The sequence below is a fragment of the Syzygium oleosum genome, unplaced genomic scaffold (assembly GCF_021117445.2).
Source record: "Syzygium oleosum isolate NSW1041296 unplaced genomic scaffold, Sole_v2.1 Sole_v2.13, whole genome shotgun sequence".
In the NCBI taxonomy this organism is placed as follows: domain Eukaryota; kingdom Viridiplantae; phylum Streptophyta; class Magnoliopsida; order Myrtales; family Myrtaceae; genus Syzygium; species Syzygium oleosum.
The window spans coordinates 7,239,669-7,263,607 of NW_026607497.1; the positions used below are offsets into that span (position 1 = coordinate 7,239,669).

The window sequence follows — 23,939 nt, forward strand, 5'->3', positions numbered from 1 at the left end:
ACCTCACCACGTGATCGCCGGAACCAGTCGCGACGGTTTTGTGCTCGACGCCGGCGACGCGAGATCCCTCGCTCCCTCGCTCCGCGCTCGGAACGCTGGAGACCTTGCTCTTGCTCCTCCCGCCGCTCCCGATCCTCCTCATCGTCTTCGCCATCTCATCGCCCGCCCCCGCCGCCGCGTCGTCGACGCCCGCGCTTGCCCCCGCCCGCCGCCGCCTCCCCCAGTTCCGCCACGCGCGGGCCCTCCGGCTCGCCTCCCTCAGACCCTCCACCACCTCGGCCATCTCCGGCCGCCTCCGCGCGCTCCCCTTGACGCACCTCGCCGCCAGCGCCGCCACGCTCCGCACCGCCGCGGGGTCCGCCGGCGGGTCGATCCGGTCGTCCCAGATCGCGTCGAACGCGCGGCGCCGGATCAAGGGCACTGCCCAGTCGACTATGGAAGGGGGGCTGAAGTTCACGTCGATAGCGTTCCTGCCGCTGACGATCTCGAGCAACAAGATGCCGAAGCTGAACACATCGCTCTTGGCGCTGAGATCGGACGGCTGGAGGTAGCCCGGGTCGAGGTAGCCTAGCGTCCCCGCCGGCGGGGTGCACCTGGCGCGTACGTCCTCCACGTGCCCCCTCAGAGCGAGCCCGAAGTCGCCCAGCCTCGCGTTCGACGCCCCGTCGATCAGCACGTTGGACGACTTGATGTCCCGGTGGATCACCGGCGGGTCCGCCGAGTGCAGGCACTGGACCGCCTTCGCCACCTGGAGCGCGAACCGGATCCGCCGGGTCCACCCGGGCGGTCTGGAGCTCCGGTGCAGCAGGTCGTACAGCGACCCGTTCGGCATGTACTCGACGACGAGATGGAGCTGGCCGTCCGACACGTCGTCGCAGAAGCCGATGAGGTTGACGAGCCTCGGGCTGTGAACCCGGGACAGGATCTCAACCTCGTTCTCCGCCGGGCTCGCGTTGCTGTTGTTTCCGTCGTTGAAGATGAGATTGAGATTGCTGTTGGCCATCGCCGCCGCCGCCGCCGACGGGTTGGAGGGCACTTTGGTCCTCTTGACGGCGGCGACGAGCTTGCCGTCGTCGAGGACGGCGCGGTAGACGCAGCCGTGGCTGCCCCTCCCGAGGAAGCTCTCGGCGGAGAAGCCATCGGTGGCCTTCACGAGGTCGCAGTAGGAGAACTTGCGGATCTTCTTCGCGGGCTTCTTGTGCTTGGCGGTGGCGGCGGCGTTGGCGGTGGTGGCGATTCTCTTGCAATCCCAGCCGTAGGGGTCGCAGGTGGCTACGGCGGTCTCGCCGCTGCATGAGAGATAACCCATGTCGGGACGACGACGGCGGCGGCGGCGGCGGCGTCGATGTATCGGAGGTTATGGTTCGACGGAGGAGGCGGCGACGGCGAGGAACGGCGGAGACAGGAGGGAGGAAACGACGAAGCAGGCGAGACCAGTGGCGAAAGCCATGACACTTCTGAGAGAGAGAGAGGGAGAGAGAGAGAGAGAGTGTGGTGTGCAAAGCTTGATATATTAGTTGTTTATTTATTTATTTATTTATTTATTTATTTTCTTTATATATAAAGTTGAGGAATTTGAAAAAAAAGAAAAAGAGATGTGGAATGAAAACATTCATAAGCTTGGAAATTCGGGTGCGGCTCTTGATTCTTTGAAAGTAATGATGGCATATTGTATGCAACGAGTGGTTCGAGACGTTTTATGAAATATGTTATACTCGAAACGAAAAAAATAAAAAAATTTCACGAGGTTTAGTTGCGCATAACACGAGGGAAATCAACGCATCGGATACTGTAAAAGAAATTTCTATAATTTTAGTCATTGACAGATCTCCCAAAATCCCCAATCATATCCGAGTTATATAAATAAAAATATCATAAGGTGGTGTTTAAATAAGTGAGGTGAGTTCAACAGATATGCGTACTATAGTATTAGTTTTAGTATGACTACCGGGTCGGCTCCTTATTTTTCTAAGGAATAATAACACGAACGGTCCCTGAACTTTGGCTCAATGTGCAATGTGGTCCCTGAACTTTTAATTTATTCGATGTAATCTCTTAACTTTAACCTAATATTCAATGTGATCCCTGAACTTTTGGTGCATGTTCAATTTCATTCACGAATTATATGAAAATATTCAATGTAGTCCCTGAACTTGAATTAACGGAAGGATTACATCAACTATTTTTCCAAAAAGTTCAGGGACAACGTTGAACAAATTAAATGTTCAAAAATCATATCGCACATTATGTTAAAGTTCAGGGACCGTATTTAATTAATTAAAAATTTAGATATGATATTACACATTAAATTAAAATTCATGAAGTGTTCGTGGTTTTTTTTTTTTTTTTTAAATGTTGTTTGACAAATGCACTGGCGTGCAGATTTGATAGAATTTCTTGGGAGTTGGTCATAAAGAGAGGGGGGGTGTGGTCCGCGGGGGTCAGCATCCAGGACTCGTCGATTTTCCCCCCACGCCCCCTTTAAGCTTTATCTTTATCCAATCTACAGCCTTAAAAGTCATATTCCTCATTTAAAACCCCGTAATTTAAAAAAAAAACTCTTCGCGAAAGCGATTTTATAACTAGAGATTCAATGATCGAGACCCCCTCGAATTGAATTATTCCTACGATTCGCCTGAATTCAAAATTCGTACATAGGGTAAACGGGGAGAGGGGGGCTTAGCAAAGGGTTTTCTTTTTTTTTTTTTTGCCCGTAAACCCGAAAGTCATACTTCTCATTTTTAAAATTGCACAATTTTAAAAGAAATCTTCGCGAAAGCGATTTCATCCGCCTTCAATTTGAGAGTTTAGCGACATAGTTAGCGATCGAGACCCCTCGAATTAAAATTATCCATACGACGAGCCCGAATTCAAAAATTCGCATAAAAGTAAACGGGTGGGGTGGGGCGAGCAAAGGGTGTTTTCTCTTTTTTTTTTCCCACCGATCCAACAAACTTTTTTTTTTTTTTGTGGTCGAGCTCCCTAATCGAACATAGACACCATTCTTTTCAAGCTTTCTCGTATTTCCACGAGGGTCGCTTTATGCCTTTTCCCATGTTTTACCTGTCGACGGAAGGCAAGAATCGCGTCATGCTTTTTTGATAATTTGAAAGAGGGAAAAAGGAGGGAGAATGGTCTGCTCACGCAAAGTCGCGATTTGCTTTCCTTTTCCGCGGCCGCTGAGCAGTAGTAGGTAAGGGCGAATCCGTGATGGGCTTCGAAGACCGTGTGATGGACATTCTTTCCTTCGATGTGATAAACATGTTCTTCAAGTGGTACGGTAACTAATTGAATAAACTAGTAATAAACATGTTGTACGGTAACTAATTTAGTCTTAAACTTTTTGATGACTAGTCAATTATGGCCGGAAATCGCTAATATAGATGCGGGCATGGCCTACGTGGCATGACTTAGGAGAGCGGCGCTAAGATGGACCATTTTCGCGATTTTTTTAAAATTTTCTGAATTTTTCTCCTTTTTTTTTTCTTTTTATTCCTTTTCTTCCTATTTCTCTCCACCGGTCACAAAGGCCTCGGCAATGGCCAGCGGAGGTACCTGGGAAATAGGGAAAAAAAAAAGGAAAAAAAATTTAGAAGATTTTAAAAAATATATTGCAAAAAATGTCCACACCATATGGCTGGCGCTGACTGCACTGCCACGTGAGCGATTTTTTGACCAAAATCAACTAGAAGGATTACATTGGCAAATCGTCGAAAATGTTTAGGACTAAATTGATCAAGTTGAAAAGTTTAGGATCGAATCAATCATCGTACAATAGATTTATGACCTTTTGGACAGTTTTCCCACTAAAACTCCATGCAAATTATACAATATGACGCTCCCATCATGATCCGATAGGCTTGAATTGGTGTCTTTCCAACGGGGAACTGATGAACGAGACGGTCGCTGCAAATCATTGCAATTGCACGTGAGGTGGCGCCACCAATTAAAACGTACGGTGGAAAATTTAGTGGTCCGAAGCACACCATGTTCTTGTTAGAAGACTCTTGCGTCCACGCATTGACGATGGGGCACCCAATGCTTGAAATTCGATACTGGCACGGATTTGTTCGGCCAATTTCGTGGAAATATTGCCGCCTTTGCGGGTTAATTTCGAATCTTTCGGACCCCGCGGATGGAGAAATTAGTTAGTAGCTTAATCGCAAAATATGATTGACGGGCAAGACAAAAAAAAAGTGGTAACTCGATAGAAATTGATGAATTCTCATAAGAACATAAACTCGGTCAACAATTCGAATGAGAGGCTGTAACGCAAAATTAGTCGGTGACTTGATCGAAGAAAAATTGGTAAATCACGAGAGAGGGTTGGTAATAAAATAGTTTGGTAAATTTAAGGAGTTTGTAAAAATAGATATCATATAAAAAGTTGTAAAACATAAGAGAGGGTTAATTTATTTGAGATAAGGGAGGTTGGTCATTTTTAAAATAGTAACTGTTTCGTCGGAATTTTGACTTCTGCGACGAAATACCTTTCACCGAAAACCATTTTTCAATTTTTATTAGAAGAGATAGGTTCCGTGGCGATTCCAGACAGGAAATATTTCAAGTATATAAGGAAACTAATAACTTTGCTTCGCACGGAACATAAAGTACACGAATTTTGTCGAAATTTAATCGACGACAAAGCCTGAGGACGTAAAAATAAAACGCTGGAATTTAATCGACGACGCGGATTGGAAACTACAGCTAAGAAACACTCCGGGATTTAATCGACGATGCGAATCTAGAAACTATGACTATAACGTAGGAATTGAAAAATAACACGTTTGCTTGTCTGTGCACAGCGAGATCTCTAGTATTCGAACATTGATACCTATAGTGCTCACTACGCAACTGCCTGTGAGCAGTTCTTCTACAATTTTAACTATGCTTCCTCGTCTTCGAGAATTTTGGTTCCATGTTCTCACGTCACCATGATCTCATCTTCAGGTGGTTGTTCCCTGAAAAACCACACCTCGATCTCTTGCACTTTGTTGGTGAGTTAACTCCATTCCTTCTCCCACGATTTAGGGCCCGTTTGGTTCGACTTTGGGGGAATGCAAATACCTTTAGGCTAAAGGGGTTTTCCGAAATGCAAGTAGCGTTTGGTAAGTATTTTATAAAATCAACTTGGGCTAAAGGACTTTTGCTATTTTTTTTTTTTAAAAAAAAGCTCCGGTGGAGCTACACCGCCGGCCACCGCCTCCGGCCAGATCTGGTCGCCGGCGACCACCGCCTGAGGGTCGTGCGACCCCGGCGACCGCCGCCTGGGGTCGCCGGACCTCGGGCGTTGCCGGGTCTCGCGACCTAGGCCAAGCGTTACTGGGTCGCGAGACCCGTGCGACCGCCCGAGGTCCCGGCGACCCCGGCGGCGGTCGCCGGGTCGCGCGACCCCGGGCGACCACCATCTAGGGGTCACGCGACCCGGGCGGCGGTCGCGCGACCCTCCGGCAACCACGCCGGGGGTCGCGCGACCGCGCCTGGGTCGCGCGGCCGCCGCCGGGTCGCCGGACCTCGGGCGTTCTGGGTCGCGAGACCCGGGGCGACGCCCGAGGTCCCGCGACCCCAGGAAGTCGCCGGGTCGCGCGACCCGGGCGGTGGTCGCCGAGTCGGGCTAGCCCTCGGCGGTGCGCGCTGGGTCGCCGGACCTCGGGCGGTCGCCGGGTCACGCGACCCGGCGCGCCCGAGGTCCGCACGGGGTGGCGCCGTCCCGGATCTCGGTTTAGGGAAGATGAACAATGTCGATGAATAGTGCAAGTTGCATTCCGAAAATGCAACTTCCCAAAGTACCTTCAGAGGTGCATTGGCCAAAGGTCCCTTGGGGAGCATTCCAAATACAATTGCATTTCCCCAAAGTGAGTAAAAAAAATTGTCAAACGCCATTTGCATTTGGCCAAGGGACTTTAGAGGCCAAATGAGCATTGGGAATGCTGAACCAAACGGGGCCTACTAGACTTCGTTGCTTTATCTACCGGTGATTTTAAATTTGAATATCGTAACTAAGTTTCGGCGCCTTCCAAATAATCACTCTTCACCTAGTGTCCCAATCGGCAACTTTCAATCCCCTTTTAAGCGGAATCTTTGTCTACTGACTCTGCCATGATAATCGTCGACCATGTTCTATCTTGTGTCGACAGCGTAGTCCATAGTTCTCGATGTATATTAACATCGATAACAATTCTTACGATCATTGACAACGACTCACGGTGTTGATATCGATAACCTCTAGCCACGTGCTTACTCATGTCGACGACTTGGTTAATTTTGTTCTGCAAACAGTAAGTAGCTCGACCTGCTCGTTCGATCTTCAACCTCGATTGTCGGGTCGATGAACTCCATGGTCATTCTCAAATCTCTTTGGTTCGAGAGAAGCCTTTCCTACATCACATTCATGTCGGTGCCAATTCAGAGAGCGTAGTTAAGACGATGAGCGGTCTGATAAAAGGCCACTCAAAACAAGAACAGCCGTCCTTCAATGGGTGCCTGAGCAAATGTATCTAACTGCAGCAACTGCTGATCAACTTCTATTCAGAAAAAAACGGTAGGACAAAGAAAGAAAGACAGGTGAAGGATCATTAAATCCATCTCCAGTAAAACGGGGGGTGGATGGACCGACCGTCCACCCAACATAACTGCGGATCAACCGTCGGCTCGGAGAAATCAATGCTGTCAGGCCAATTATCGAACCCCGACATACCGATCCAGGAACCCCGAGAGACGATTCATAGCAGCAAATAGAAAGGGAGAAGACACAGGAAAGAATACAGACCATGTGGTTCAGCTGTCCCCATTTATGGAAACCCCGTGCTTTGCTTCTTCGAGGACGACGAAGAGGGTCGTCCCCGATGACAAGGTCACTGTCGTGGTCGCGGTGGGAACAAAGAGAGAAACCGATTTGGAAGATTCGAGTTCGAGATGCGTCGTGTGTTTCATGAGTTCATTGAATCGGAACGACTCGTACGTACCCGCCCCGAACGGTGATATGGAAATTGTCCCGTGAAAGTAACTATAGGGACGATGATGGCCTCTCTCTTGTTCCTTTTCCACGTCTGCCAAAATAAGAGAGGACCGATTGGTAGGTTTGGACAAGCTCGATTTTCGGGCCCGCGACTTGCAGATCCGTCGGGCCAAACCCAGCCCGCTTAACGTTTCCCCGGGACGGCCCGTTCGAGCCCCCCCAGTTTCGTCGAGAAATATTTAGGTGGTATTAGAAGCGGAAAGACCCGAGATCGAGCCTGTGGAGTCTAGCGAGACCGTTCCTCCAATGACGATGCTGAGGTGGTCGTGTATACATGCCTGGTTCTACGGAACGCGAGGCCGTCTGGACCTCCCCTTTCGGTGTGTCTCGGGCCCCTTACATAGCATCGCCTCCGTCCCTCAAGCCTGCAAGCTCAAGTCTCACAATATATCTTTGGACTTTTATGCCTGAAAGTTCATTCGCTAATGATAAAGAAAGAACACTAATGATGCCGATGCTAGAATTCTAATCTTCTGTTTTTCTCTCCAGTGATTCCAGCTTCCGGGCCCTTTCTTCACATGTTGAGATGGACGTAACGCGGGCCAAGTTCCAGCAAAAGAAGCATCTCATCCTTCTTGGTACAAAGCCCTCATCACTGCATCCTCTTAAAATATAAAGGCTGAGAAGGCCCATCAAGTCCTCACTTTCACACGGCAACAGCAAAAAGAAAGTCTAGTCCCCTATGAAATGATGGCATCTCTCGTCGTCCTACTTTGAACTCCCCTTAACTAATCGAGTGACGGAGCTAGCCAAATTAAGAGCGGAAAGCGATTGCTTTGTGCCTCCGGAAGTCTTTGTTTACAATTCAATAATTCCTCCCCCCCCCCCAATCAAACCATATTAGCTTTTTCCACTAGAGGAAAAGCGCGAGAATGGGTGACTAGCATAGCTGCCTTCCCTCAACATACGCAGAGGGACTTCACGTCCCGTCACGGGATATTCGAGCAATGGGTCCGTCAAGTCCAACATTGTCTCGTCCCCGAATTGGATCGTCTCGGTCGACCATGGAGTATTAGAGCTCTAGACTAATTTGGGGAGAGGTATATTCGAGATGGGTCAATACATGCTCGGATCCATAACCTGTCAACATGACTCGCTCCCAAAAGTGCCAATCGGGTACAAGCATTCTCCAACTTTGGGTTGACTTGAGGTTAAATTCCAGGACTCCAAGGAATTGACCGTCTGACTCGGCAGGACTAGAGATGTCATCTCAATGAATTTGAGTCGGGGATCTCCAAATGTCTTAAACCTTAACTCAATCAGTACAATTTCATTTATTATCGGGAAAACCCGACCCGACACAAAAGCATGATTAGGGGGATCTGATTCGTGGAGAAAGTGAGTGAATGATTTGGAAAACATTTTCGTAAAAATAATAACAGCTTATACCGCTTTCAAAGATAAATAAACGAAAAATATTATCCAGAAAGATTTTTAGACAAAAACCCTTATCGATAATTAAAAAAAAATTATTGACTATTTATTTTTTAAGTAATACAAACGATCATTTTTAGGAAAATGTTTTTCCAAATCATTCGTTTTCAGCGAAACAGACCAAGCCTAAAAATTAAAATTTAAATAAATAGATACCATAAATATAAATAACCATTCAAACGCAGAATGCGAATAGCTAGTGCGCAATCGCTGCCCTAAACGTATCTATCTAACCAGCACCTTTTTTGGCACTACTGTTTTCTTATCTATGGGGAATCTCCATGACTTTCGCAACTTGGAGTGTTCCAGATGCAACCCTATCGTGCCTTGCGGGCTTAGAAGAAAAGAGTACCCCGCGAGGTTGATTGATCATATTCATTCACGCCTAATCAGATCTTACTCTCTCTCTCTTTATTAATTGTTAATTATATCCCGCATTAAATTTGATTAAAACAGAGCCTCCTTTCAATTCCTCAATTACTAAAACTGATCTTTGCATCTGGGTTCAATCTCTCTAGGCCAAGTGAGATTTTCTAGAATCTGGGTCGTCGAAGAAGAATCAAATTCTTGCTCATCGCTTTCCTTTCTCGTGAAGGGAAGGAAACGAAGGGAAGAATCTCTCGTGATTAGTGCCGGCGGATTAAAAAGGGTTGACACGTTAATCCTCGAATTTAGTAAAGGGCGGTCGTGATAGAGACCATTTATCATCAACAGCTCATTGAGCTTATCAAATTGGTTTTGATTTTGTGTACAAAGACCCACCCACCTAACCTAATGTCAACTTAATAAGGCAGGCACGCTGTGATAATCTAGAACGTGCCGATCCGCGTCGATTTGTCCGACCGGTCAACGCGAAACGGGGGCTAATTTCTCATTAGCATATTAAGCAAGATTATGGGGTATTCATTGAACTTGCATTTTTCACTTTTATCGTAGTAAAAAAGAATGTCATAACGGAGTTACGCGGAGGAGGACGGAGTTTTTCTCCTTTGATAAGTGAATGGTGCACCAAGAATCCTAAAACTTAGCTCGCAAGATAAAGAGAGTTATAGAGATTTTCAATCGATAATTTAAGTGATAAAATTTTTATTATGTTTTCAATCACATTCTCCTATTAAATTTGACGGAAATTATACACGTTGGAACGTGGCGTGGCCATAGATAATGACACGATAGAAGATTTCCGTCGGACTGAACGAGTAGAGTTAATGGACGGCTTTGGTTGAAAACTTACTAACGATTGCATTAGATTGCTTATAAAAATGTTATAAGCCCGAATTATACTGCCTATATATGTTTTTTTTCGAATTTTTATCGCACTTATTTCATATTTTTTCAAAGTAAAATGAATGTTCTAGTCAATCAGGATTGAAAAATGGTTTCCTAGCTTGTAGGTAGCCGTATAGCCGCAATTGACTTTGACCTACATTCCTTAGTTGATTTTGGCATGTTTGTTTGAATTAAAACAAGAGCAAAAAGTCTCGTGGAAAGAAGCAAAAGCAATTCTCGATATGACTTATTCGCACGAACACGATAAGCAATTAAACTGGTTCAGATTTGACATAAATGAAACCGTATCTTAGACAAATGATACGATAAAAAACCGTATCTTAGACAATTGATACGATAAAAAATCGTATCTTATCCAAGCTGATAATACAATTTAAAAGTAATATGAAGTGAAATCTACTCATATTTTCTAGAAACATTATGATACAATCATAATGTATCGACACCTAATACGGGACACATAAGATTATCTAATTAGTCGTGTCGTGTTGGTGTTGAGGTAATTTGACCCGTTTATTAAACGTGTCGCGTTCGGAGTAGCCATATTCATGGTAAACTCATGTTTCAGCACAATACCATATCGACAACATGACACGGCTCTGATTGCGCGCCTTAATAAATATGAGAAGGACGCTCGCAGACCACTAGAGGGTAAAAATTTGCATAGATTTTGGGTCCATGGATTGCAGTGGATCATAACCATTAATTTGGGTATTTATATTCACATAGGATCCCCATGATTAACAATAGTGACGATGAGCTTGGCACATGGAGACATGAGTCCGAGCAAGAAGGTATCTAGCCGTGCATATCACCCTTTCTAAGTTTGTAATGAAAAACAAGAATCTTGTCAATGGACGTTCCATTTCACATATTAAAACACAATCAATCAAACTATACACAATTTTCAAATTATTAGATGCACATGCGATGAGGACGACGCATATGTTGAAAACTCGAAGTATTTCCTATAGACAGTTCTGTAGAAACCCTACGAAATGCTAGACACATCAAACACACGACATGAATGCGCGTCGGCTTCTTGAAGCACAGGCCGACCAACGGGAAGCCCCCTAAGTCCCCATCATATCTTTTATCTTTTTTAGAGAGGGGGAATACAGAGATAACTTAGTGGGAAATCCGTCCGGCCGAAGGCCTAAGAATTTCCTTTTAAACCTAGTGAAATTTCTTCAATGAGAAAACACACGCCTACCAAACTTTCTAAGAGCAATTCATCCATCTCCATCTTCTCCCGCACTGAACACGGCGACATCGTATTCTCTTTTGGACATGTACAGGAAAACTTTCCAATGAAAAAACCCAGGAAAACAGGTCAACACCCATCACCAGAATCTAATCAAATTTTAACTCTAATTATGTCTCGTCTCTCTCATTCGCCATCTGGGGTTCCTCTGTACACCGAAACTTGCAGACGATGTTGCAGTCCCTCTGTCGCCGGATCAAAACTGGTACCCAGAAAAGCGGCGAGAAAAAGGGAAAAAAGAAACGATTTTGACCATACCCATTTACAAGTGAATTCTCCACAAGCGATTTCCTCTTCGATTCGTCGTCGTCGTCGTCAGCTCGAGACCTCGTCCAGGAGCTTGTACCGCCTCACCTTGTTCCGGAACCCCTGCCTCGGGACCGCGTGCGCCATCTCCTCCGATCTCGTCCTCCGCAGCAGCTTCTCCTCGAGCTCCCCCTTCGTGATGATCCTCCTCCTGACCGGCGTCGTCGGGGACGAGGTCCCCTCCGGGGACTTCTCCTTCTTGATCCGGCCGCCGTTCACCACCTGCAGGAGCAGGGGAGGGGGCTTCTGCTGGCGATCGTCGTCGCCGCCCCTGCCCCTCCTCACCCTCTTGCCGCTCTTGACGTCGCCCTCCAGTTCGGCCCCGCTCTTGCGCGGCGAGTTGGAATCCGACGAGTTCTGCTGCTGGGTCTTGACGGCCGGCGCGCCGTCGTCTCGGTTGTCCTGGCCCAGGCACCAGTTGCAGACTCGGTATGACTCGGCCTTCGGGTACAGATTACTGCAGTATCTGCACCGATTCCGCCATCGAAAAAAAGGAGACATTGTGAGGGTAATGCAGCGAACGGCGGATTCCGGGTTTTCAATTGATCAGACGCAGAGCAGAGGGAGACAGAGAGCTACCTGTGTTGAGATCTGAACTGGCAGATCCTGCACTGAAAAAGCTCATCCGTCAAGCCGCAATCGCCGCACATGCAGCACTCCACGCTCAATTGGGACGACGGTGCAACGATCGCCGCCGCTTTGCCTGCTGGAGTCATCATTTCGGTTTCATGTGGAAAGAGAGAGAGAGAAAAGAAAGGAAGAAGCGTTCTTGGGGGAGGCAGAGTCGGGCACCACCACCAACCAGGTGAAAGAAGGAACGAGAAAACTGAGAGGCAGGGGAATTTATATTCTCTGTAAAGGTGAGGGGTGGGATCGTATGATGTTCCTTTCTCTGCATATGTTTCTGTAACATCCGTGTCGCTGTCCCCGCGTGCTCGAAAGGCAATTTAGCAATTCTGTATTCGATTGCCAGAGGAAGATTGTCACGATAGTGGAGGTTGGGGGGTTGATGAGGGATGGAGAAGGCTCTGCTTTTCTGGGGCAAAAGGTCATAAAATCTGGTTACGTGTACTGTAGAAAAATGAAATGAAAGTGCTTCCACATTATCTATATTTGGGTATGAACATGATGTTGTTTCTGAATCATGCTTTTTCAAAAGAAGGAAAAAGTTGATCTTAGCTTTAGCTCTCTCTCTTTTTTGCATTTTTCTTTTTGTTAAATCTGCATAAGCGACAGAGATATTATTAGTATTAAAATAAGTGATTAAGGTGTAGGTTGAATTTTGATTTGCCTCGGTTTCTTTTTGGGACGGGGTAACCACAACTCAGGTAGGTAAAAAACTGGAACGCGTGAAATGTCTCGCTCGTTTCTTGAATCGGTCTTTGCTCTTTCCGTCTCTTGTTACCATACTTATTGCCGTTCGATATGCACCGCGTGACGAGAGCAGTTTAAAACCTATCCTCCCATCAAACGCCTCCTGCAACCTCGCCTTTGGACTTCAGAGCGCCGCAGTAGCACCGGGCCGCCTCTGCATCCGCCGAATCGCCTCGACATACCTACGCGATTCATTTCTTAAAACCCCCCGAGCTGATCTCCCTACGCGCCTGGAATCGATTGTATTGATTATACTTGCACGTGCATAAGCGAGCGACGCCAAATGCAGATTCTAGATCGTTTATCGACTCGGACGACCCTAAAGTCTACCGACTCTTACGATCGCATGAAATTGACTCGACCGGCAAATAAATGTAGGTTTCAAAAAACGAAAACAAGAAATTCTTCATAAGATTATTAGCAAATGAAAAAGGGCCCATATTAGGACTTTAGAGCAAGATTGCTGGTAATCTGTTTGCCACAATACGGCAAAGAACCATGTTTACAGGGTATATGGGGGTCGCCTTACAAGGATTAAGTTAATAATGCAGACAACCAAGTACTAAACTAAAACAATTCCTCTATTATTACAAAAGCTGTATAATAGCCAACTGTTTCTGCCCAAGATTTTGTGGAATGGGTAGGGACTAGAACCCCTTGATTGTGCTTGATTGGAGCGCGGTCGTTTGTGGATATAAAACTGATGGTGATTTGCTCTAATCATCGTACCGAACTTGGATATGATTGGCTTCCTCTCTTCTCGGTGGGTGAAGTCGATTCTTGGATCGATGCAGACGGCGTCACGAATTTGAGGATCATATTGACAAATCGTCAAAAAAATTTATAATTAAATCGGCAAAATTAAAAAGCTTATAACTGAATTGGCCGTCGTATAATGATTTTATGGTTTTTCCGGACAATCTTCGCTTAAATTTAACTTTACCCTAATTGGAAAAGGATCTCCACCGACAAAAGGATTCCGGGTTTTCGCGATTGGACGTTAGGTGTGGAGGGGTTGACTCTAGGGATAGGTGACTTGGAGCGTGTGGAATGCACCATCAATTAGAGCCACAAGTTTTTTGAGATTCTTTTGTTGTGTATTGCCCAATGGAAGAATCTAGAACCTATATATATATTGTGAAAAGGAGGTCTAATAATTTTCTAACTCAAAAATTGGAGAAATAGCTAATAAACCCATCGCTAAATTCAAGTCACCAAATCATAATTTGAGTAAAAGACTCGAGATCGCGGATCCCGGAACTCGGGGCGAGAGGCCTGAACATCGACTGGGCTCGATTCAAGTATCTTGCTTATTCTTTCCCTCGCGGCATCGCTGAGACCCGAAGCCGAAACTGGTGCGTTTGAGGATCGCTTACGGTTTTTAGGCAGCACCAGATACCGAATAACAAAATGAGATCCGCGATGCAGACGTGGACGCAACTGGGTTTACAAGATCCGAGCAACAAATTCTTTTATTAGGTCCGCTGCCAGGGTGATAAGTAATTTACATGCTCGTCGTCATGAAAGAATCCGGTTACAGAACTAACTCCAAATAAAAATGTCACTCATCGATATGTGAACATGCCGGCGGTGGACCTAACAATAATACTCGATACATTTCGTAACCCTAATTTGACATGTTATGAATTGCCAGCCTTGTGAGTTAGTCCATGAGGTCACTTGGGCCTTGGAAGCAATTCAGTCCCACAGCTCTCAGCCCGTTCCCATCTGCTGATCGTTACGGGTTGAACCAGTCTCTCACCCCCACTTCCTTCCGAAAGCTATGACAAGTTCTCGATTTCACAGAGAAAGGCACCTAACGTTCATTTGCAAGACAAACTCTCAAATGTCACATTAAAACACTTGGAAATGACTCTTGAGTGTCGAGTCGAAAGACGGTAATTCCGATCACAATCGCATACGTCACCACGTATGCGAGCTTTATGTCTCACGAGTAGACCTGTAAAAATGAATTATTGATCCATTTCTTAACCCATATATAATGAGATGGATTGTAAATGGGTCATAAGTGAATTATAAATGATTTACAACTTAAGACTCTTTCTTCATTCTCTCGCCCTCGTTCATTCTCGCACTCACTCACTCGGCACTCTCGCCTCGATTTGCGTATAAGTTCTCTTAGTGTTAGATAACAATATGAATGGAGTCGGATATGAGTCGAGAAATTTGCATTGCGAATAAATAGGCCATAAATGGGTTAATGGATCATTTCGGGTCGAACCATTTATGACCCTACCCATCCGTTTGACAGGTCTACTCACGAGACCGCGGAGCACAAGTTATTCTGATATATAGTTGCAGTTAATCTAAAGACGAGAGACCTCGAATGACCCCCAAAGACAGAAGCATGAAAGGCATGATTCACCTGCCTATTTCCCTAACCTCAACTTAGGTAGCACATATGAAACTTCCCCATCACAAATCCATATCCATGGAACCAAGAGGAATAGTTGTATAAGCAACAAGTGCATGCTCGAACAGCGACGCTAAATCTCATTCCACTTCACTGGTTACCACTCTAATCTAACCACCATATATCAACATGTGTAACCAATTAACCCCAAATGCTAATAAACAGCACACTTAAAACCAAATGCAGCAAAACGCTTACAACTTTCTAGCAGCAGCCACTGTCCCCAACATTTTACTAAACTGATACTGTCAAATAATCAAACCATCAGCGTCCCTGATGGATAAGAGATCAAACAGAGTACCTACACAACGACTTGGGAGCACAATATGAATAACATGGTGCAGGCGGACATTGTCTCTGCCTGTGATCCTACCCAACGTATGAGTGATGAAAGTAAAGAGAATGGGGGCTGGGAGCAAGCATGAGTGGGCTCCCACATTGATCCTGCACAAAGTACAAGAGAGACTGGGGGACGGGCAAGCATGAGTCGGCTCCCCCATCAGTAACGGCAATAGTATCCAGACTCTGTACACGGTCCATCGGCATGAAGAACGGCAAGCAATGTTTTGCCAAAAGTCACGACACTATGCAAGAGGAAGACCACAAGCCAAATCTCATTCCCGCTGATTGTACCAACCATTACCAAAGGACGACAGAACCAAGAATTTGTTTATGCAGCCGTCCAACTTCACCATCACTTCCAAGTGCAAATGCTTGAACTGTTAAATAGAGAAATTCAACAGCCTCGTACTCAACTTATTCCCTGTGCTTCCTCGCCAAAATAATGTATCGCGGAGTAATTGTGACAAGGGCAACCGCAGATTTTATGTCCAAGTCACATAGTAGAAAATCCCAAAGCTTTGGCTTCATCCTTCAAAGAATTCAAGTAACGGATAGCTTCATCGAGTACAACAGTCGCATCCTTTCCTTTTGTGCCAGGAAGTACTTTCTCCAAAAGGCTCACAGTCTCGCAAATTCTCTCCTTGCACAACCTTTTGTTGCAGCACGTGGAATTGACTTCACCTGAAAAACTGCTCCTATCACCGGCATTAGAATCTGCCTCAATTTCATTCTCATTGTGTCGGTTTTGAGTGGAAGAACTCGAGGCATCCACAAGGCTTCGCTTCTTTGTTGGCCATGCAGAGCTGGCAACAACCTCCGTGCTTTCTCCAAAATATTCTTCCTTCTCCTGAGCCGTCATCGTGCTAGGAGAATGACCAGTGCTATCAACTTCATCCTCTTCAGAGTCATCAGAATCGTCATCCGAGTAAAGTAAAGCATTCAATTCTTCTGTGTCTTCATGCATCTCGCTTTGCACATCATCCCCATGATCATCCTTAAAGTTGGGGGTGGTCGGTCCAGACAGAAAATTTACGTCGCTTTTCCTTCTCACAACTTCTTCATTGATGTGATGAGGGACACCCAGGGAATTTGGGCAATGGTTGGGAATTTTTATCCCTGAGCTATAAAATATCCTAGTATGGCCCACCGCTTGATCGAAAACAACAAATTTCTTCTCAACAAATCCAGAACTCGTCCACGGTCTACTGTCAACATCGAAATCTACTGAAGGACCAACAAGAGATCTGTCTTTAAGAACAGAACTGTTAAGTTCTGGTATAAAAGCCTGCCTAAAGCGTGGCAGACAATAAAACCAACCGTGAGCTTCATCAAATTGGCCAATACGTGAAGTAGGCAGTTCTTTATGGGCATGTGGTGGCCACCCAGCATCATTAGAGATCATTTTCGCACCTGTGACTGCACTAGTTGAAAGGACATATTCATGCCCCAGAGCAAATGGAGCAGACAATGGATCGAAAGTAGGCAATTGCATATTGAAATGCCGTGAATTCCAGGCCCCAAAATATTCTCCCATCCAAAGATCGAGTTCGATCAGTCACCTAAGGATGAATTCACATTTAGAAAACCAATTCTGAGGAAACAAAAGTATGAAATGTTCAAGAAAACAAAGAACGTACCCAAAGAAGGTTTCTATCAATTGAAGTTGTTGCTCACTTGCTGTTTCCTCCAAAAAAACAAAGGGGAAAGAACCTAAAAACTCCAGCTAAACTTGAAAAGTATAGAACTAGATCAATCTACGTGACAGGTTTTAGCAAATGGCGGAAATATTCGGCCTGCAAAAATCCAAGAAAGCAAACCAATCAGTTTCTAATCACAATGCTGTCATTACCTAATCCAACTGTATGACAAAATAAAATCAGGATGTCATTCAAACGTCTAGTAGAATATGACAGGGAGGGCTACAAAAACACCAAGCACACAGACATTTAACACTCTGCAAGAAGGACACTCTCACCAACCTGGCAATCATGAAGAGGTTGAAAGCATGCTATGATTCTAACAACTATTGTTGAATTCCCAGCAGTCCCATTTTCGTGTTTCATTGCCCGAAATCTTGTCTGGCTTGCTGCTTGGCACACCATAACTACACTTCCCCACCCCTCAGATCTCAAGAATATGAAGGAGATAAATCTTTCAACACGGATCAATCAACAACCAGAATGAATGAGCAAATATAGACCCGGAAAGTGAAGCAGAAAACAACAGACTGATGATCCCAAGAAACAAATTCCCAAACTCAAATGACCAAAAGAGACGAAAGTTAATGACCAACTTCTCGGGCGAAATCTGAATCGGAACAAGTGGACGGCATGATATTCAGCTAATTTGGCGGACGTAGCAGGGAACGACAACAAAGAAATTCGACCCCATTATAAAATAAAGGTTCTAGTGAAACAGAGCGTGAAATGAAGCTCAAAGTCGGTAATCCAAATTATAGAATGACTCTGCAATCTAGATTCAAAGAGATGACTTCGCGGAAGACATCAACAGAGAGACTCAACCAGCAACGCATGCTGTTCTCTCCCTTCTGCTTCAATCACCGCAACTGGTCCTCGCCAAGAACTGATTCAAAGACCCTGTAGAGTCATCCGATGAAGTGTTAGTGAAGCTTATTAACTGCATAAGCAAATCTAGCCGCTGCTGAAACAAAAGGTAAACAAGAAAAAGAACAATACTAGGCCATTCCACACAGCTTCGTAATACGTTGAAGAAGATAAAGATTTGGACTCGGATGCCAATAACTTCATAGTTTTTTCTTATGTGGTCGAAAATCTTTCACCGACCGAACACGAAAAAATGAAAGATACGGAACATTCAGGAAGCAAAATGGAAGAAAAAACAGCGGGACAAACAGACAGACAACGAAAAAATTTACCTTGAGATTAAGTCAAGAAATATTTCAGTTTCAGCCATGGTTAAAGAACGGCAAGAACACTTAAAAGAGAGATTTCGCAGAGCATCAGCTAATGCAGAACAACAAAAGAACAGAACACCACCGATTCACCCAACAAGCAAGAACCCATCTTTCCACTTTCACGCACGTACCGAAACACGACGAAACGGAAAACCCCACGAACAAAAAGAAACACCCAACTTCGGAGGGATCGCGTGTGCCAACACAAAAGCAAGAAATGCAAGAGAGAGAGAGCCCGCGGCAGTACAGGCCAACAGAGCAACAGCACGCACCGGACTTACAGACGGTGTCGACGAAAAGAAGAAGGGTGGAAGCTCTGCAGAAGAAACGGGCCAAAGACCAGTTCAGCCTCGCACCACGCTCGCAGGAAAAAGCAACCTCGCAACAGAGAACAGAGAGAGAGAGAAGGAAGGAGGAAGGAAGGAAGGAAGGAGGGAGAGAGAGCGAGAGAGGGTACGATCAAAATCGGAACTTCAAGAACGCGAGGAGGCCGAGGTTTTATAGAGGAGGCGAATTGACGCCGGTGCCCCTGGTGGCCCGCCCGGTTTCGGGATCGGGCCGGGGTGATCCGACGTAGACTGGCAGGTGCGCGGAAAGGAAAATTACCCGGATAATGCCGCAATTAATTATTCCTTAAACTGTTGCGCTTTATTTGGAATGATGTTTAGGCGTGTGAAGACTGTTAAAAAAGTGAAAAATAAGAGAATTGGAAAGTGAAGAAACATGGGGGGTCAAAGTTAAAAGTTTCATGGGGCAACTAGTGAACTTCTTCTTTTATCGGTGACACGCATTGAATGTCGCATTTTATCGAGACAAGCCGATTACAGATGGATCATACCTTGTTCAAAAACAATAGTTGTCGATGAGGACAAATTTGAGTAGATCTTGGAGAAAGTATAAACGCAGACTCGGTAATTTAGCGGTGAAAAGATGAGGCCAATCGTTGGAGTACTGGCCAACAGCCAAGTCATGACCCGATCGATCTCGACGCCAAAAGATTGATATATGGAGAGAGATTATTGATCTTGAGCTAGAACAAGGCATTCTCAAAGGCCAAGCTCTATTAGGTCAATGAAGCATATTCCCTCAATGGGTCTTGCCAACTTGGCCTTGTAAATCACTCTCGACCAAATTAGTTGAAGTCACTTTGTAATAGGTTCATTTAGAGCGCATTTGGTAACGTTTCTAATTCTTTGTTTTTCTATTCTTTTATTCTCCAGAACAGAAAAAGAACAGAAATTCGTTTGTGTACGTCAGTTAATTTTTCTATTTCCCGAAATAGAAAGATGGCCAGGGAATAGATTTAGAATAGAAACAAGAAGTAAAAAAAATCTACTTCTCTGTTCCCAAGAACAAAAAGAGAAACAATGTGAATTTAGAAAAACAATTTCATATATCATTAAATCCCAAAACCCAAACACCGAAACCCTAAAACCCAAACCCCGAAACCCTAAAATCCAAACCCCAAAACCCAAACCCAAAAATCAAAACCCTAAATCCTACAGCTCTAAACACCAAAACCCAAACCCTAAAACCCAAAAACCTAATACTCGAAACCCAAAAACCCAAAACCCAAAACCTCAAAACCCAAAACCCCAAAACCAAACCCCAAAACCCAAAAATCGAAACCCTAAATCCTAAAACTCCAAAACCCCAAACCCTAAACCCTAATGCCCGAAACCCCAAAATCCGAAACCCCAAAATCCAAACCCAAATCCCAAAACACTAAATCTCAAAACCCCAAACCCTAAACACAAAACCCTAAAAACCTAAACCATAAATTCTAAACCCTAAACCCCAATTTCCTCAACCACTACCCGGTATTTATTTTGTTTATAAGGAGTAATTTTCTTTATGATTGTATTAAGGTTATCCAATTCTATATCATAATATATTTTGATTATATTTCTAGTCTAATTTTATCCAAATATGAATTGTTAAGTCTTCACTGACATTTTTATAATTAAATGAAAAAAATTGGGAATAGAAATTTTTAGGATTGTACCAAATGTATTTTTGTTCTTTTTCTATTTCGGGAATAGAAATTTTGTGCAGTTACCAAACGCATTCATTTGCTCAGAAACTTGTCTATGGAATAGAAATAGAAAAAACTATTTTTGAACAGAAATTATTTCTGAAAACAGAAATATTACCATACACACCCCTTATTCATAAGCTCACAATTTGCCCTAGCATTTTCCAATGTGAAATTGGGTTTTTCGTCCTACAACTTGACATATTAGTACTATACAATGAGGGTCGCCTCTTTATCAAAGAGTCTTAGTGACATGGCTTATTCAAATCACTCTTCACTAAATTAGTACAAGGCACTAGCCACTCGCTGCCACAATAAATTTCAAGTGGCTATGTAGCAACCATGCACCAAAAAGAAAAAACAAGGGAAAAGAAAAGAGATGGTCTGTGCTCTTTAGACCATCCTTAGAGTCACTTTGTCGTGGATTCACTTATCTAGCATTTTCCAATGCAAAATCGGGGTATTTCGTCATACAACTCAACATATCAATACTACACAATAAGAGTCTTGCCTCTTTATTAATACATCACGTCATTCTACATGACCGTTGGCGACCATACACTCAAGCACACAATTACACAATGTGCACATCGTGATAACGTGACGCAGAAAACTTCATGATCAAACGTTCATCATCTCTGGAGTCCACGGGATTCGGTCGCCCATCACATCGGATCAATTTGCAAAGGGAAAGTAATAAGAAAATGGAACCACAACCACCATGAACATGTTAACGAAAGCAACTAGGGGAAAAACAAAAGGAAAGAAAGAGTATTGATGAGGGGGGATCGAAAGGGACGGTATCCTATGTTAATACACGAAGACCAATTATTTAGTACTTGACCGTTCAAACCACTAATCAGAGAGATCAAAAGGGGAGGCAAGGGAGGAGGGAGGGGGCCCTTTTCCTCTCCTCGAACCAGCCCCCTTTGGCTTTTGCACTCGATGATGATAATACTTTCCTCTGTTCATTATCTCTTACCCATGCACTCGGCCAATGATTTCGCCACTCCTCGTTTCGTGCGGAGTGTTTGCACGATGCGCACATACCCCCCTTTTTTTTTCCTTAGGCTAGTTGAGACGCTCGTGGGATGATGTCCACAAAGGATGTTTTTCGCTTCCTGGGTCGGGCTTGGACGTTTGACTCCCGTTATTATGGTTAATCATCACTTCAACACTAGCACTAAGGAACCCTTTTTTTTTTCCCTTTTGAGCTAAGTTAGCGAGTTGCTGAATTTCATTTGTTCATTTTGCCCTACTCCCTCCTTCGCTGAGAAATCTTTCTTTTCTTTTTGCCCTTTTTGAGGGTGTTATTGGACATCGAATGTTTCAACGGGAAATAATCAATTAAGAGTGCGTGCCGGTGTAAACTTTTGCCGTTTTACATTTCGTTTGATTTTAGAATTTGCGGCATATGCATTTTGAGCTTTTTTCCTAACCCGTGACACTAGAAACTTTCATTATGTGTTATCTATAGTTTCTTCACAATTTTTGAAATTTGGATTGTATTTCAAATTTTGGGGAAAAAGTAAAAGGATGCTCTTTACTTTCGACTCTAAATTTAGTCATTCTAACAAGTACTAAGCATGCTGAATAAAGAGATAAATTTTTAATTTTTTTTGACAATATCATAGATACCAAAAAAAAAGGTTGATTAAGTTTTTTTTTTGGATACAAATGTTGACACCCTAAAAAAAAGGAAGAAGCTAAGGTTAACTTTAGTACTTTACGAGCTAATGGTCCTGGATAAGACAGCTTTCTCCATATAAAAAAATAGGTACAAAAGTTGTACTGCACAAAGGAGCCTCTCAAGGTGACAAAAGTTTAGCCCCAAGGTATGGAAAAAACAAAAAAGAAAAGCTCAGCCTAAGTAAAATGATTATTGACAGGAGTAGCCATGATTTTAACACCTGCAAGAAATCTTCTCCACCGGTGGGGAGATCAATGGCCCCCTAATTGTATATACATCTCCCGCATATAGTATAAGGATTGGTGTGGTCCAATTTGCTTTATCTAGCATGCCTCTTGTTTGGAGTGGAGGGAACAATGAAATCCCTAAGGCAATCACTTTTGCACTCCCTCTGCCTTGTTAATCCAAATGGGTCCTCTCTTTTGGTAGCAATACAGACCCTGGTGTATGGATTGTGTTAGATAAGGTGAGATGTAAAGTGAAGGATTCCCTCTCCAATGCTTGACTTTAATCATCACATACATCAAGAAGACAATGTATCAAAGAAATACCCATTGTATATACACAAATAAATGTCGTGAGAATAGCATTTGTAGATTGATTTATTTTTTTCTTAAACGGATTTTGTTTAGGAGTGTTGTGAGAGTATTGTTTGGCCCCTCCTCCCGCCTCCTCTCCCTCTCTCCTGGGCGGCCGAGCAACGTGGGTGTCGGTGGTGGCTAGTGAACGTCTCGGGAGCGAGTGACGGGGTCCATAGAAGGCGATAGTGATGTGTACTAAGGGAGCTAGTAGGCAGAGAGAAAGAGGGAGAAAATAGAATCGTGGTTTTGGTTGGTGTCGGGGTATTTTATGTGAAACGAGATAACTTGAGCCATTGATTTAATTGCTTACTTGTTGATCCAAAAAGTATAAATCCAAAATACACTCGTTTAAATTTAGAGAATTTTAATTTTTTAACTCATATAAGTGGTGAATCCTCGTCTATATATTTGTAGAAAAAGGTGGTCATGTAATAAGTTGAGAAAAATGCGGAAGATTAAGAATTGAGCAATTTTTTGTGTATTTCGATATATATAAAAAAGTACATGAATAGCCTATTTATAGGAATTAACATATAACTATAAAATCAAATCAGATATGCATCATCAAAATAAATTTAGAAAATCAGGCAACATAACCTAAATATCTCTAGAAGATATCTAAATATCTCTAACATCCTCACATCCTCTCTTAAACTCGATGTGAGTTCAAAGAAGTCAACAAGTGTTTGAATTAATGTTGAATAGTGCCACGAAAACTTGTATCTCCAACGACGCCGAATGGCATCGGGCTTGGTGGATCCGCGGTGGGGTGATGTGTGAGACAACATCTACCCAATCTGGCTTGTCTGAGGGCGGCAAGTCTGATGGTGTCAGCTTCTCGAAACAATAAATTAAAAGTCGAGAATCAAAAGCATTATAGCCGAGAAGCGTTAGAGCCAAATAGCATGCGTCCTTTGCGGTCGACTTTGCTATCATACTCATACAGTAACTTAACAAACGTGGCCATTGTGGCTGACATGGCTACAGTAAGCGGAATAAGCCAAGCTTTGTTGAGCAAAAGTCACCGTGCAAAGAGTCTTCGCAACGTCGAAAAATACCTCCATGAAAAAGAAGTGGCAACGAGTCGCCGACATCTTAATATGACCATCGTGACACTTGGTCAAACGTTAATGAAGCACTCGGGTGAACATTGTCGAACGACAGTATTGATTTATTTTACTACGGAGTGCATTGGGCCCAATGCACTTAGGATTTCCTTAGGAATGACTAGCTCTA

At 44.1% G+C, this 23,939-nt stretch overlaps 2 protein-coding genes and 1 pseudogene across 3 annotated transcripts; all 3 read right to left on the minus strand.

Annotated features, from left to right (window-relative positions):
- On the minus strand, positions 1–1,483 carry LOC115669049 (serine/threonine-protein kinase-like protein At1g28390). Its single transcript, XM_030590376.2, is given in 2 exon segments — positions 1–162; positions 164–1,483. Coding segments are annotated over 2 exon segments (1,170 nt in total). The 5' UTR covers positions 1,310–1,483; the 3' UTR covers positions 1–138.
- An 8,948-nt stretch (positions 1,484–10,431) lies between these two features.
- On the minus strand, positions 10,432–12,425 carry LOC115675741 (uncharacterized; annotated as a pseudogene).
- Positions 12,426–15,275: 2,850 nt separating this feature from the next.
- LOC115675868 (transcription factor bHLH145-like) lies at positions 15,276–18,831 on the minus strand. 2 transcript variants are annotated; one of them, XM_030598651.2, is made up of 4 exons: positions 18,679–18,831; positions 17,442–18,059; positions 17,100–17,255; positions 15,276–17,021 (listed from the first exon to the last, which is right to left on the minus strand). In XM_030598651.2, exon 4 carries the CDS (start codon positions 16,994–16,996, stop codon positions 15,956–15,958), a length of 1,041 nt encoding a protein of 346 aa, XP_030454511.2. In that variant the 5' UTR covers positions 16,997–17,021; positions 17,100–17,255; positions 17,442–18,059; positions 18,679–18,831; the 3' UTR covers positions 15,276–15,955. The 2 variants fall into 2 exon arrangements, with proteins under 2 accessions (XP_030454511.2, XP_030454514.2); XM_030598654.2 differs by lacking the exon at positions 18,679–18,831 and adding an exon at positions 18,359–18,498.
- Positions 18,832–23,939: the final 5,108 nt, after the last annotated feature.